Raw genomic sequence first — 15,971 nt, forward strand, 5'->3', positions numbered from 1 at the left:
TCCTTATTTTTGTGGAGTTTTCGTCTAAAAATAAATTCTTTGCTGCCATTTTTGGTAGGGCTTGGGAGAAGTTGTGGAGATGATGCCCGCATTCAAGCCACCGCAGCTGATGGGAAGCTCAGCCCTTCCTTCGAACTTTCCTTTTTTGGGACCCTTCTTGCCAAGCTCTCCTCAGTTCAGGCTCACCACGCCCAGGAAGCACACGGCTCCCTTTACTGCACCTTACTCCAGTTGTTCTCACACCTTGTTTATGCTGTTCTGCCTGAAATTCTAACTTCTCTTTAACTTTCTGCTTTAGGTACAATCACATTTTGGGAAGATCTCTATTTTAGAACTTATTCCAGATTTCCTTGTGTCTTGAATTAGTTGAGTAGGAATTTGTCTCCCTGCACCTTGAGGGTAGGGAGGGACTTGACCTTGTTCAATATTTCTCTCCCTGAGACACGCTTTATGAGTAAATATTTTCTAAGTGTTTATTCCACTGGATTAAATTGAAATGATATTTTTTCCCTTTGTTTTGTTTCTGGGATATCTATTTTTTCTTTCAAATGGGATTACTGTGTGTGGTTGATGGAGTTTCTGGTCCCAGTTCTTCACTGCAGTGTGACAGTTACACACCCGCACCCTTGCCATGGCCCTGGGGGTGGGCGGTGCCTCTTCCCTGCCTCTCGACTTTGGCTGTGGCCACCTGGTTTGCTTTGATGAAAGGGGTGTTAATGGACAGGATGCAAACAAAGGCTTGGAAAGAGATTGTGTGGCTGGGCTTCTTTTCCTCCTCTTGTCATCACTAGTTCTAGGAGGAAGAGAGACATTTGGAGCACAGCTCCCCTAGCAGATTGAAAGATCTGCAGCTCGAAGGAGAGCTATCCAGCTGACCTGCCGATCTGGGAGTGCAGCGCTAAATATTTCTTCTTGTGTGCCACTTAGTTTTGGGGTCAGTTTGTTCTGTAGCAATATTTAACTAATACCTGATGTCAGAAGGAACAAGTGCTTTTATATCCTTTCTTTGTTCTGTGCTGGTTTTGCTCTCTAGGAAGCCGGAAACCAATTTACCATGCCATCAGCATGATACATGTGTATCTACCAAAAATACTCATGTGGCTCTCCTTGATTTGATCATAACATCTATTTTTAAATGCCTTAAGAAAAGAAAATAGAACAATAACCGCACCACCACCACAACTCTGGACCTTATCTTAGAGTCACTCTCAACTGAATTCATTCCATTATCTTACAGTCTTTTGGGGGAAATAATAAAACCCATCAAAGATCTGTGTCCTTTTCTTGAACTTTGGTAACTATAATTTTAATTTGTAATATAATTATGTAATTATGTGCAATCCATATAGTTGTTAATTATATGGCACTGCTAAGCTGAATCCTTTTTTTAGGAAAACAACCTTTTTGATAATGATTTTTAAATCGGAGACTTGGGGCACCTGGGAGGCTGGCTGTTTCGGTTAAATGCTCAGCTCGATTGTGGCTCAGGTCATGATCTCACTTTTTTTGAGTTCAAGCCCTGCATCTGGCTTTGTGCTGTTAGGGTAGAGCCTGTATGGGATTGTGTCCCTCGCACTCTTCCCTCCCCTGCTTGCTCTTTATCTCGCTCTCTCAAAGTAAATAAAAATAAACTTAAAAAAAAAAAAAATTGGAGGGCACCTGGGTGGCTCAGTGGGTTAGGCAACTGACTTCTGCTAAAGTCATGATCTCACCATTCCTAAGTTTGAGTCCTTAATCAGGTGAGTTCCAGCCCTACTTCCGGTGAACACGAGCCCCCATTTGGTTAAAAAAACACACAAGCCCCACTTCAGGGGAGCCCTGCTTCTCTCTCTCTCCCTCTCTCTTTCTGCCCCTCACTCACTGTGCCCCCCCCTCAAAAAATAAAAAAATAAATTGGAGACATGACAAAATAGTCATATGTTGGATCATTCTCATCAAATGCTGTTAGTTTCCTTCAACACCCACAATTTACTTTTAAATTTGTTAAAGCCCAGCCTTGTTATTTCCACAATACAAATTAAAATTAAACATAGTGGCAAAAAATTCTTTTATATTCTCGAATTGAGAGTTGGCCAATTTACTAAATCTTTTAGGCTGTGAGGGTTTTTTTCTTTAGTGTAAAGAATCAGTTATGCCAATATCCTCATGGAACTCTACTTGCTTCTTGCTTCTACTCCGGAAAGGATGGCGGAATCCACGGGAGCAAGGGTAACATTGTAATGATAACCGTGCATTTGCTTCTTAAGTTGTTGTACAAAGAATGTTTTCCAAACGCAGATGCATAGGTATTAGTAAAACTTACTTGCCGCACACATCACAATTTTATGAGATGGCCATTTATTTTGCATCCGTGGTTAAGAACCCCTAACGTAAGGAGGGTTCCTAAATGTCATGTTGTAATTATGCAAAAGAATTGCTGAAGAGATCGGGGAAAAAAAATGGCATTGTTGAAAAGGCCTGTAATTGAGAGCTTGACCGAAAAAGAGGAGACAAAGCGAGGGTCCCTGGGCTTTTGAGCTAGTCCAAGTTTAACAAGCTCCCTTGGGCTTCCTTCACAATTCCCAGAGGAAGCAGTCCTGCCTCTCTTGTCCTCCTGACCCCCCATTCAATCATAAAGCGACAGGCTTTAACAATCCCAGAACAAAAACCTCATTGCCCAATTTAACCTTCCAACCCCCAGAGCTGCATGGTCCGCTAATCCGGCGCACAAAAGCAGGCCTGCTGCTCTTTTATTCTTCCGGGGGCTGGGCGCCGTGTTGAGCTCAACAGCTGATGGGCTCTGGAACGTCCCAGCAGCGTGCCTGGGCCCCCCCGATGTTTATTTAGCGTCCCGCCGCCCCAGCGCACGGCCTCCCCGAGCCGGTTCGCGCGCGCTCGCCCGCACCGGAGCCATGTACCGGCGCAGCTACGTCTTCCAGACCCGCAAGGAGCAGTACGAGCGCGCCGAGGAGGCGCCGCGCGCCGCCGAGCCCGATAGCCTGGCGGAGGGCCGGACGGCGGCGCCCAGCCTGGCCGCGCTGCAGGGGCTCGGCGAGCGCGTGGCTGCTCACGTCCAGCGGGCCCGCGCGCTCGAGCAGCGCCACGCCGTCCTCCGGCGGCAGCTGGACGCCTTCCAGCGCCTGGGCGAGCTGGCCGGCCCCGAGGACGCCCTCGCCCGCCACGTCGAGGGCAACCTCCAGCGCGCCCGGGACCTGGCGGCCGAGCGCACGCGGCTGGAGCGCCAGGGTGCGGAGGCGCAGCGCGTGCTCGACGAGTTCCGCTGCAAGTAAGCGGCGGGCCCGGAAGGGGGGTGGGGGTGGGGTGAGCGGAGGCAGGGTAGGGGCGGTCGCCAGGACTTCCACCCCGCAGAGGGCGCGCGCACTACCGCGCCTCTCACCCACCTAGAACCCGCTTCCATTCCGATGGCACTTCACGGTTTGCACGAAACGGCATCATTTGCCTGTAATGTGCTTTAAAATGTAGCTATAATTTACATGCAGTAAAACGCACAGGTTTCGGGGCGCTTGGCAGGCTCAGTCGGTAGAGCCAGCGACTCTTGATCTGGGGGTTGTAAATTTGAGCCCCACGTTGGGCGTAGAGATTACTTAAAAATAAAATCTTTAAAAAATGCACAGGTTTTAAGTGCATAGTTCAATGAGTTTTGATGATGTATGTACCCATGTAACTACGGAAACAAGCAGGGAACTTTGACCACCCCAGAAAGTTCCCTCCTGTCCTTTCCCGGTCAGTCTGTACCCCTTCCCCACAAAAAAGCGGGAGGCGCCCAGTGTTCTGATTTCTGTCACCGTAGGTTAATTTTGCGTGTTCTGGAATTTCACAAAAATGGAATCTTAAAGATTCGTGCTTGTATGTCTGGCTCCTTTTGTTTTTGAGATATATTCATGTTATTTGATCCTCACAGCCGTATCCTGTAATACATGGTACTGCACCTGTTTTGCAGATGAGGAGACTGAGGCTTAGACAATGTTAAGATTTAGGGCAAGGTCACTCACCTAGTGAGTCCCAGCAGCGGCACGGAATTCAGGGCCTCGGCGTGCTGAGTCTAATCATCTTTACCGCATCATAGTTGATACCCAGAAATTATTTCAATGTGTGTCCTCTAGAATCTTGCTGCTCAAATTGTGGTCTGTGGATGTGCAGCATTGCCGTCATCTGGCAGCTGGTTAGAAGTGGAGTTAAGCTTGAAGCTTCAGGAGCCCTGGTCCAGGGCATGTCCCCCTTTCCCACAGAATGAATAAGATGATAAGATCGCTTGAAGAATTGGGGCATGCGGACCTGGGTGGCTTAGTGGGTTTAGCCTGACTCTTGATTTCGGCTCAGGTCACGATGTGAGTTCCAGTCCCACACGGGGCCCTGCGCTGACTGCACAGAGTCTGCTTGGGATTCTCTGTCTCCCTCTCTCTCTGCACCTCCCCCACTTGCTCTCTATGCCCCTCCCCCACTTGTGTTTTTTTTTTCTCTCTCTCTCTCTCTCTCCAAATAAATAAAACTTAAAAAAAAAAAAAAAGAATTGGGGCACCTGGGTGGCTCAGTCAGTTGAGCGACCTACTTCGGTTCAGATCATGATCTCACAGTTCATGAATTCAAGCCCCACATCGGGCTCGCTTACTGTCAGCGGAGATCCTGCTTCAGATCCTCTGTCCCTCTTTCTCTGCCCCTCCCGTGCTTGCATGCTGTCAAAAATAAATAAATAAATAAATAAATGGATGGGATTTAAAAAAAGATCACCTAAAGAACTATTAAAAGGAAAAAAGGATACTCACAATTTGTCCCCACCCTCCAAGGCTATAAATACAGGAACCTGTATTTACTCTGCAGGGACCACTTCAAGGAATTAATTAATTAATTAATTAATTAATTAATTTATTTTTTAATTTTTTAAAATTTACATCCAAGTTAGTTAGCATATAGTGCAACAATGATTTCAGGAGTAGATTCCTTAGTGCCACTTACCCATTTAGCCCATTCCCCACTCCCACAACCCCTCCAGTAACCCTCAGTTTGTTCTCCATATTTATGAGTCTCTTCTGTTTTGTCCCCCTCCCTGCTTTTATATTATTTTTGTTTCCCTTCCCTTGTGTTCATCTGTTTTGTCTCTTAAAGTCCTCATATGAGTGAAGGCATATGATTTTTGTCTTTCTCTGACTAATTTCATGTAGCATAATACCCTCCAGTTCCATCCACATAGTTGCAAATGGCAAGATTTCATTCTTTTTCATTGCTGAGTAATACTCCATTGTATATATATACCACATCTTCTTTATCCATTCATTGATCGATGGACATTTGGGCTCTTTCCATACTTTGGCTATTGTTGATAGTGCTGCTATAAACATGGGGGTGCATGTGTCCCTTCAAAACAGCACAGCTGTATCCCGTGGATAAATGCCTAGTAGTGCAATCGCTGGGTTGTAGGGTAGTTCTATTTTTAGTTTTTTGAGGAACCTCCATACTGTTTTCCAGAGTGGCTGCACCAGCTTGCATTCCCAAGGAATTTATTTTTTGATGATCCGGCCGGTGTAAAATACATGCCAACATGGCAGTGTGGTCTGCATTAGCAAAAGCCTGGAATGAACCTAAATGCCTATTCATAGGAGATCAAATTGTGCTTCATATATGCAATGAGATGCTACCCAATTGTAAAACAAGAGAATAGCATGTTACTATCCTTTACTTTAAAAAAAAAAGGGGGGGGGGAAGAGTAGAATTTTTTGCTTGCATTAGGAAAAAGGGGACACAGACACATGCAAAACCCCAATGGCACTGATTACCTGTGGAGGATAGGGGAGTAGGAGCTGGGCAATGGGAGAGATAGGAAGGGAGACTTTTAATGGAACAGCTTTTTAGGTAATTAAAAAAAATTGTCTAATCATGTAAGAGATTTATCTATTTTAAAATTACATAAACTAATTTAAATATACAGATGTCCAGGCCCCACCCTGGACCTCAGATGGGGCCCAGCAATTTTAAGTTTTATGAGCTCCACTGATAATTCCAGTGAACAGCCAGGTTTGGGGGCCCCTGGTCTAGGGTAGTCAGAGCGTCTTCTCCAAACGTGCTCTATGTTTGAGTTCCACGTTCTTTAAAAGAACTTTTTTTTTTAATATTTATTTTTGAGAGAGAGATAGAACACAAGTGGGGGAGGGGCAGAGAGCTTGGGAGACACAGAATCCAAAGCAGGCTCCAGGCTCTGAGCTGTCAGCACATAGCCCAATGCTAGGCTGGAACTCACCAACTGTGAGATCATGACCTGAGCCGAAGTCAGACGCTTAACTGACTGAGCCACCCAGGTGCCCCTGAGTTCCACATGCTTAATCTGAATCTTGGGCAGGATATTCAACAGTGTGTACTGAACATATTAATCAGTCAGACTCATTGATTTCATTCCTATCAGCCCTGTTTCTGGGTATGATCCCTAAAAACAGATTTGGAGCCGGAAGAAAGGATCTGGAAATCCACCTGTTACAGCCCTTCATGGCAAAACTGTGGGTGGCAGGACTTGAACTCGGGTTTTCGCACCTTATGCTTTCTAGAACACAGGGTCTTGAAGAGAAGTCATTCTTGGATTCCTGGGGAGTGAGGTCCAGAGATAGGACCCTCATTCAAATGAAGCTCATGTTTTCTAAAGCAAAGGGAAATGTACACTGGTTCAGACACCCAGGGCAGCTCCACAGGCCAACAGGAAACGCTGGATCCCCAAATGGTCTTTGCTTAGTTATTAGGCCCCAGTCTACTGAGATTTGGCTGGGAGCACAGGACTCCTTTGAGCCCTCATTGAAGGAACGGCCATGTTGAATTTTCCTGATCTTTTGGTGATTTTACTTGGTTCTGAGTTGTATGTTTATCGTGGAGCTTCAGACTCTGTGATTTATTTAATCATTTCCATTAATTTATTGCCTCCCATTGCCCCCTTGCAGATACTTTAATATTCCAACTAAAGTCTTGGGATTTGAAAATTGCAATAAAAATCATACCCATACCCCTGCATGCAGGGGTATATACACACCAAATTTGGTTTTAATCCCAGAGGTGAGTTATTGGTTAGCCAAAACCAGGTGAAAATAGTGCAGCCTTGGTAGGCATATTCTCTTCTAGGATAGTTGAATAATTTCAAAATCAGGTTTTCAGCACATCAAATGAAGACTAAATAAAACAGAATGAAATAAAAACAAATAAAACTACCAAAATACATTAATGAATACCGTCAATTATCTAAATTGCTAAAAACCAAAAGTAATTATGTAAAACAATCAGGTAATTAAAGCCAATGTGTTTTTTCACTTTATGAATTCATTTGTATATTCGCTTATGTGGATATATATATGAATATATCATGATTTCTTTTTTAAACTTTTTAAAAATTTTTATTTATTTATTTTGAGAAAGAGAGAGAGAGAGAGCAAGCAGGAGGGGGAGAGAGAGAATCCCAAATAGGCTCTGCACCGTGAGTGCAGAGCCTCAAACTTACGAACTGTGAAATTATGACCTGAGCTGAGACCAAGAGTCAGACACTTAACCGACTGCACCACCCAGGTGCCCCATATCATTTCTTATTATGAAGTCTTTATAATGAAATCACTTGCCTTTAATATCTAGACTTGTCTTTACAGCATGAAAATTACCCACGATAACACATTATTGCATTATTTATCAAACATGTTTTTAAGCTACAGAAATTCTTGGATGTTTCTAGCAGGAAAGAGCAATGAGAAAATTTGGATTTTTGTTAACAGTTTTATTCGCGAAGCTAACTAGCCATTAAAACAGAATTTCTGGCTCCGTTAGAGCCACACACAAAAGACACTGCTAACTGTGACATCCTGGTGGGAAATGTAAGACTTGTACAAATATGTTTTGCTTGCTGGTTATAGCTGAGCTTCTTAGGTGGCTTTAGGACTGGGAGTGTGCGCAGCGCACATATTCCTGATTGTTCTTTCCCTAGGTTGGAACTCGCCCTACAACAGCATGGTTTTCTAGAGGCCTCTTTCGGTACTTGACTTGAGCCCATGGATGGCATGCGTGTGCAGGGGCCCTGAAACCTATGCTTTGTGGGTTGGGCTGAGTGCTAATTAGGATTTGTTTCAACCACAAATGGCATAAACTCCAAAGTGACATTGGCTTATCCAGGATGGGAATTTGTTTCCGTCTTGTGGAAGGTCTGGCCTAGCAATTCAGCATGCCACTCTGAAGTATTTGAGGCTCAGAAGGCTCTGCCTGGCCTTCTGCAGGGTGGAGGAAAGGACACAGAAGGGCACACCCACAGCGTCTCTTATGGAAGATATTTGGAAGCTGCCACAGACTTATGCTTATATCCCATTGGTCAGGACTTAGTCACATGGCCACACCTAGCTGCAAGGAAGGCTGGGAAATGTAGTCTTCCCTCTAGGCAGCCTTGTGCCCCTACCCACATCAAGGGCTTTGACTCTTGGAAGAAGGCCATGATGGATACTAGGAGCAGCTTATAGGGAATGAGGGCGGAGTCATTTGGGAAGGAGCCTTCTCTTTTTCATAAGGGGATGAAAGTCCCCCTAGAGGGAAACTCTCAAAACAGTATGATTTCCGTGGTCTCTCTGCCTCTTGATCTCTATCATTTTCTTCAAGTCCAGGGAAGAAGATGACTAGGAGGGAAAAATACACCTGTTCCTAGTATCTGTTGCTTTATCAGTTTTGTGTATGTTTAAATTTGGGGGGTTTCCCTGCTCTACCCAGGCAGCATGGTGTGGCTATCAGGGCATAGTTTTTGGTGTCAGATTCAAGTGTGAGTACTGACCCCACCCCTCTTTTAGTTTGGGGTCTTCCAGAAGCTGAGCCTGATAAAGGGGTTTGAGGGCAAGTAGCTTATTTGGGAGGTGACCTCCAGGAGCACAGGTTGGGGAGTGAGGAAGTGAGGCAGGAAGGAAAGGCAGAAAACACTGAGTGCCCTCAGCAAGTTAACCTGGAGCGAACTTACCGGATGGAGAGACACTTCAGTTGTCCTAGCTGAGGGCAACGGGGCTGGGGTACTTATGTACCCACTCACCTTCTGTCAGAGGTCGAGGGCTGCCCCAGGGGCACTGACTCTGTGGCCTGTCCAGCCTGCCCTGCCCACTGGCCCAGAGCAGGCCTTGAGGCACAGAGATGAGGGTGAAGTGCCCTGAGCATCTGCCCAAGGTTATAGGCCAGTTTCTCAGCCTCAGTTTTCCCATTTTGCCCCAGTGGTGGGAGGGTGGGGGGAGGGCAATGGTAACTGCCCTCTTCCAGGGTTTTGTAAGGATTAAATGGCATAATCCAGAAAAATGGACACATGTATAGACACAATAGTACAGGCAACCCAAACAAGATCAAGGTCAGGTTAGTGGTGTTTGTTGTAGGTCATGTAGGGTGGTCTCCCATTCTCTGTGTCACTGCTGTACTTGGGTTAGGAGTGTGTGGAGATACGATTCCCTTATCCTTGATGTGGCTGGGCAGGGGTAGGGGGGTGGTGGAGGGGGTGGGGGGGGGCGGAGGTTGGGCCTCCAGGCTGGGGGACTCCTGTTCACTTACCGCTCCCAGTTACCCCCGTGCATGGTGGCCACAGCACCACTCTGTGCGTGTGCCATGCTGTGGAAAAGGTGAGGAAGCGACAGGCTCAGCGGTGCAGCATTAGCTACTATTTTAAACTTAAGGACCTCTCCTTTATTTATTTATTTATTTATTTATTTATTTATTTATTTATTTTTAATGTTTATTTATTTTTGAGACAGAGAGAGACAGAGCATGAATGGGGGAGGGTCAGAGAGAGAGGGAGACACAGAATCTGAAACAGACTCCAGGCTCTGAGCTGTCAGCACAGAGCCCGACGCGAGGCTCGAACTCACAGACTGTGAGATCATGACCTGAGCCGAAGTCGGACACCCAACTGACTGAGCCACCTAGGCGCCCCAGTTAAGGACCTCTCCTTAAAGAGACAGCATATACTCTGTAACGCTGATTGTGTGGTCATTACATATGGAATCACGGAAGCTGCCCAACTTTTGCTTATGTGTCCAATTTGCAGGTATGAAAACGAGTGTGAATGTCAGCTGCTCCTAAAAGAAATGCTGGAACGGCTTAACAAGGTGAGCTGAGCACATCCGTGAGTCTGAGTAGGGACAGAATGGAACTAAATGGCTGAAATGACCATCGCGCATTCCTCTCTGTGTCTTTTTAGGATTTGCCTATTTCTTTTGCTGTCACTCTTTCTTGAGTTCATAATTGCTTTTTTTTTTAATATTTATTTTTGAGAGATAGAGCACGAGCCAGGGTGGGGTGGGGGGCAGAGAGAGAGAAGGAGACACAGAATCCGAAGCAGGCTCCAGGCTCTGAGCTGTCAGCATAGAGCCCGACGCGGGGCTCGAACCCACAAACCGTGAAATCATGACCTGAGCTGAAGTCGGACGCCTAACCAACTGAGCCACCCAGGCGCCCCTTGAGTTCATAATTTCAACTAAATCTTTTTGTGAACTCACATACCCAAGACACATACTCCTTTCCCACCACACACAGGGTCTTGCCAGAGAATCCGAGACCTTTAAGCTTATGACAGCTAGGCTGTCAACACAAGGCAGCATCACAGCGACCAGCTGGGATTTTGCCATTCCGATGTACCGGTCCCAAACACCAAACTCAGGAAACTTGCTTTGGTTATTGGGATGCAAGGATAACTCTGTTCTGTTGGCTGAGAGTCTCTTCTACAGGGGAACTCTCAGAGAACAGAGGAAGAAATTTCCAAAGAAATTAACATTTCCCTTCAAGCTCTTCCCTCTTGGAGCCTGGAGAGCAGCTATGTGGAGGGCACCAGGGATTCTCAGCTTCTTGCTGGGACCCTCCTGCAGAGTTGTGTGGGGTTGTTCTTTGCAGGGAGTTTCCTTCTTCAGATCCTCCGTCACCAACGTAACTGATTGGATTTTCTGCTCTAGCCAGGGGAACTTGACTACCAAATGGAATAATCCTGGATCTCAGAGGTTGGGCAAAACCAGGGATGGCAAATAACTGTAATTTCAGAGCTCAAATGTCTTGAGCTCATGGAGCTCTGTTCCGTTGAAGGGTGGCTTATTTCGGGCACATGGCCGCTTTCCCCCTTTCCCTTCCTTCCACACCCGTAATTCCTCATCAGAATTGCTGATAAAACACAGCACCTTTCCCTGCTGGGCCTAGATGTGTGACCCTAGGATTCTTCTCCACCTGGAGCCCCAGGCAACCACTTCAGATAGTTGAGGTTAGCTCAGGATGTTTGCCAGTCCCTGGCTTTGCCCAGCCTCTGTTGTCCAGGATTAGTCTGCTAATCAGTGGGAGTTAGAACCACAACGTAGGGAAACTGAATTTTTCTTTGTCTGTGTTATCTACCACGTGATGCTTCTGTGTCCTTCCCTTTGTGAGCATATAATGCATTGTCCAAACAAGGACACTGTGTTTTGAAAGGAGCTGCTGTCAATAGTTGCCAAGGCCAAGTGATAGAAACTGGAATAGTCTCAGGCCAGCCAACATGTGAACACTCCGGATATAAACACAAAGGCGGGGGTGGGCGTGTGCTTCAGGAGAGCCCTAAGTGTACAGGCTCAATGATTGGTCTTGTATTGGGTTGGGTTGCTATGGCCCCAAGTCTGTTGAAGGTGGGATTTGGGTGTTGTTAGCATCAGGCATCGCCCAGCTGTTCTGCTCATATTTGTAGCTCATCCCCATTCTTGTTTTTGGTGGTGATCCCAGGCTGCCAGATGGGGCTGCCATCTTGTCCACAGACCACTACCTTCAGGGACTTAGGTGCCCGACACCCTTCACTTAGCTGCCAGTTCAGCCCCTCCCCAACCCACCACATTTTGCTTTGTGCGTATTTGTCCTCACTGCAAGCAGACCTCTCTCCGGACCTATTTCTGAGGTTGTCACTTATGCAGTGCCATCGTGTGCACTCTTCATAGAAGAGGGAGACAGAATGTAGTCCCTCTTTTTAGCTTTGGTGGAAAGTAACACCAAAGATTTATTTATTTATTTAAAAAAATTTTTTTAAGCTTATTTATTTTGATCAAGAGAAAGAGAGCAAGTAGGGGAGGGGCGGAGAGAGAGAGAGAGAGAGAGAGAATCCCACGCAGGCTCTGCATCATCAGCGTGGAGTCCTACGTGAGGCTCGAACTCACTGTGAGACCATGACCTGAGCCAAAACCAAGAGTTGGGTGTTTAAGTGACTGAGCCCCCCAGGCGCCCCAGTAACACTGAATTTAAAAAGAAGCTCCAGCCTTCTGTTGTTTTTCTCTTGTTACAAAAGCAATAACATATTCTCAGAAGAAAAACACGGCAGTGGAGATCATGAAAACTAAGGGAAAAGGCCTCCCTACCATTTTGTCCCTCTGAAACCACAGCTGCAACACCTTTGTGTATATTGTGACAGGGAGTCTGGACAATTGAAGTATGGGTCCCATTGAAGTAAGGGTTACGAAAGTTCTGGGGAAAGATGCTACCAGCAACTCGGGCCAGGGCCATCACAGGGCATCGGTATGGCTCTTCCCTGGGTCCAGGGAAAGACACTTCTGTCCAAAGTGAGCTGTGCAGCCCAAAACGGGAGAACAGCTTGATCATAGGACCCTTCTCGCCACTGTCGCGTATCTGTGAGACTTTGGGGGAACTGCTTCATCTCCCTGAGCCTCAGCTCCTTCATTTCCCAAGCGGGAGCAGTAAGAGTTGCCACCACTGTGGAGTGGATGTCTGTCGACCCACACAGTAAGAATGAAGTGGCAGGATAGTGCATGTGACTTGCCTGTCGCGGTTATTATCGCAGAGCCCTTGATGTGATGGACGCCAGCTTAGTTTCCCCAGAGGGTGGGATTCATAGCCCTGGTGGTGTGCGGGGTGATTTTAGATGGTGCGTGGAGAAACCATTTTTTAGGAGCTCTGAATTTATTTTTATGGTTGCCTCTTCTCTACAGCAGGTGACATCAAAAAGTTCCTTTTTAAATGCATGCAAGTGAAAATGAGTCAGTTTGAAGAAAAATGTGGAGTGACTAATAGTACAGGTGGTGCTCGGATGTAGCAGGAATCACGATGCAGGGATTGGCCAAGCCCGGGCGCTAGCTTGGAGCCTCAGCATAGTTGTGTGGTTATTTATTTCACCCTCAGAAAAGACCGAGTCCAGCCCCTTTGTTGCCAGCGAGGAGGCCCACCCTTGGTGAGATTCAGTGACTTAGGAGCCCCACAGCCCATCCTTGGCAGGCGTAGTCAGGAGCCAGGTGTAGTCAGGAGTCTTTTGTGTACGTGGCTCGTTCCCTGCCTCCGGTCCCTGACTCTCAGGAGACAGACACAAAGCCAGGGTCTCTGGGTAAAGATGGCCCCTTCACACTTGATGTTGGTGCTCCGTCCATATCCCCTGGGCCACCCCTGAGGTCACACAGACCTGCTGAGCATACTGGCAGCTTCCTGCGTGTCTCTGGCTGTGGGGATGTGCATGATCCGCTGGAGGCGTAGGCTAGAAGTGAGGCAGTTAGCTCCCCAGGAGCAGCCCTCGGCCCCTGAGGGGTGAGAGTGGGTGGATGTGTTCCCCAGCTGCCCCATCCCTTGTAGCAAGAGTTCACAGGTGAGTTCTGTTGAGTCTCTCCACGTGCCCCCAGCAGGACTGAGGTCTGGTTGTCCACGGCAGTAACCTACTCATTACACAGCGTTATTGCCTTTTGTTCCTTTCCCCGGATCACTTCCTCCCTTCCAGTGCTTCTTGGAATAAACAACATGTATCCAATCCTTGCCTCAGGGAAACTGAAGGGTCCGGCCAGGGGAAGGCTGGACCTTCTTGTTCTCTGTCCATTGAGATGGTCACATGAGAAGGTGAAAATGCCAAGAGTATATTCATGTCTTGTTGGCTGGTCCTATAAAGGATTTTGGTGGACAAATCTTGGAATGTCTGCACGCATCAGATCAACATGGTTTTGACTGTCATCTTAGTCTCAGCACCCCTTTCCTTTGCTCTGGTGGAAGAGATTCATTCATCTCTAGGTGTGGCCATGGAAAATGGGGTACAGGAGAAACCGTTGACCCGGTCTTTGAACCATGTTTGGAAAATATCACCGTGTATGTTGACAAGATTGATTGCTGCTGCTTTCATCAGACTGTTATCTATGAATATTGCCCATGTAATCACATCTCCAGAACAGAGTTACTGTATTTGTAACAGCCACATAACCTAAAAGAAGCCACTCTCTGCTAGGCATTTGGAAATAAAATAAATTCCTTAACATACCACTTACATACTATGGCCAAAGGTATTTTGATGTAGTAAGAATTCTTGATGACTTTTAAATATTTGGGTTTGGCTGAACTCCAGGACCCGTTTTCTCTCTGTGTATATATGGTTATTGGTCCCAATAATGCCCAATGTTGCTTATTTTAAGAAAACTATAAGGAGGCTTTCAGGTTTCTTTCCTATTTTCCTTTAAAATCCCCAGAATTTTAAAATGATGTAGGTTCTAGTCAAATGCTTTCACTTAAAAACATTTTTTAAAGAAACACCTAAAGCTGTCATAGGTGCGCTTTTTTCATGGAATTTGTATATCTTTAATTTGTCCAGGAAAGGGTAAGAAGCAAGGGCATTTGGGGAACACCAGGGTGGGGCTTGATGCCTTCACCTTCAGGGCTACAGGCCTTCATTTGCCTGAGAACAGCTCTGGGGCTGGAGATGAACTTCCGGGGCAGAAAAGGAGAGGGAACTGGGAAGGCTGAGTTCAGGAGGAGGCTGGGGGCGGGGAGGCTGGGAGAACAGAAGGGGAGAGGAGGAGCCAGGAAGAGTGCCCAGGGAGAGAAGACAGTGGGAAGAGAGGGAGCAGAGTCTAGAACATACTCAGCACCGTCCTCCAGGCCAGCCTGAGCCCTGGGAAGGAAGGCAAACCTACAATTTCTGGAAAGGTTTTTGGCGTCCAGGGTTGAAGTGTTTTTAATTAAATCCTAATTAACTAGAAATCTCAATGAACTTGAATACCCATTCTTGAGCAGCTTTTCTTTTGGGGTTGGGGGGGGGTGGCTGATTGGATGCTGGATTTGAGGCTGGGTAAAGATACAGACAGTGGGTTTTTAAAGGGATTTCTGGCATCCCTGTGAATGGGTTGGCAAGGCTGATTCTTCAGAGGCACGCTGGAGTCTAGTTATTTCTCTAGTTTCTTTCTCAAAAAGTGGTTTAGATTAGCGATTCTGAAATTCCCATGTCCACCAGCAGCACCTGGAGGGCTTGTTAAAATACACATTTCTGGGTCCTGACTACAGAAATTCTGACCCAGTACATCTGGGATCTGCCAGATATTTTACACCCCGAATCATTGTACACTTCTCATTTTCCCTCATCATCGGTAACCACACTTTGAGAACCACTAGATCTCAAACACATACAGCATCAGGGTTGGAATGTTTTCGAAAATTAGACTATTGACCCAGTGTCTCGATTCGGAAAGAATCTAGATGCTTCTGCTGGTGGAGCTTTTGAAAATGCAGCTGACAGCATCCAAAGCATAATAAAAACACCAGCGTCCACACATTTCTGAGTTCTGGTGCAAACAAAAGAAAACACTTCCAAACGAATTTTCCTCAACATACCAGCAACTGCACATTCCAGAGGTACCTACTCACCTTTGGGAATTTGGGGGACGGTTTATCAGATGACCGTCCTCAAAGCAGGAGAATGTGCGTGCAGAGGCATCTGTATAATCCCTATTTTAAGGGCAAATATTGGCTAGCCTCTGTTATCACCACAAGCAGCTTTAAAGGCTTGGCTGATGGGAGCCGAGAGTGGTTGTTTGGGCACCATCCTAAGAGGGAGATGTGGAAAGAAAGGCAGGCACCTTGCAGGATGGGGTCAAGACTCAGCACTTAACTCTTGACTAGTAGAGACAGATTCCAGTCCTGTTGTTTCCTGGTAACTTCCGTTAACTAGCTGCATGACCCACTGGTTGATCTGGCCTCAGGCTGGCCATCTATAAGGAGAGACTCTAGTTTCTGAGCTGCGATTG

The 15,971-nt window shown here is 46.5% G+C and overlaps 1 protein-coding gene across 6 annotated transcripts in view; it reads left to right on the forward strand.

Annotated features, from left to right (window-relative positions):
* Positions 1 to 15,971, forward strand: part of BFSP1 (beaded filament structural protein 1) — a 70,938-nt gene that overhangs the window by 27,554 nt on the left and 27,413 nt on the right. For 5 of the 6 annotated variants that reach the window (XM_086701635.1, XM_086701631.1, XM_086701632.1 and 2 more), the window contains exons 5-6: positions 2,681 to 3,265; positions 10,016 to 10,076. In XM_086701635.1, the coding sequence (XP_086557761.1) occupies positions 2,681 to 3,265; positions 10,016 to 10,076 (646 nt within the window). The remainder of the gene's footprint in view (positions 1 to 2,680; positions 3,266 to 10,015; positions 10,077 to 15,971) is intronic. The other variant, XM_086701637.1, reaches the window with a different exon arrangement.

The sequence above is a fragment of the Puma concolor genome, chromosome A3, assembly GCF_028749965.1.
Source record: "Puma concolor isolate L17-30 chromosome A3, mPumCon1.1.hap2, whole genome shotgun sequence".
Classification (NCBI taxonomy): domain Eukaryota; kingdom Metazoa; phylum Chordata; class Mammalia; order Carnivora; family Felidae; genus Puma; species Puma concolor.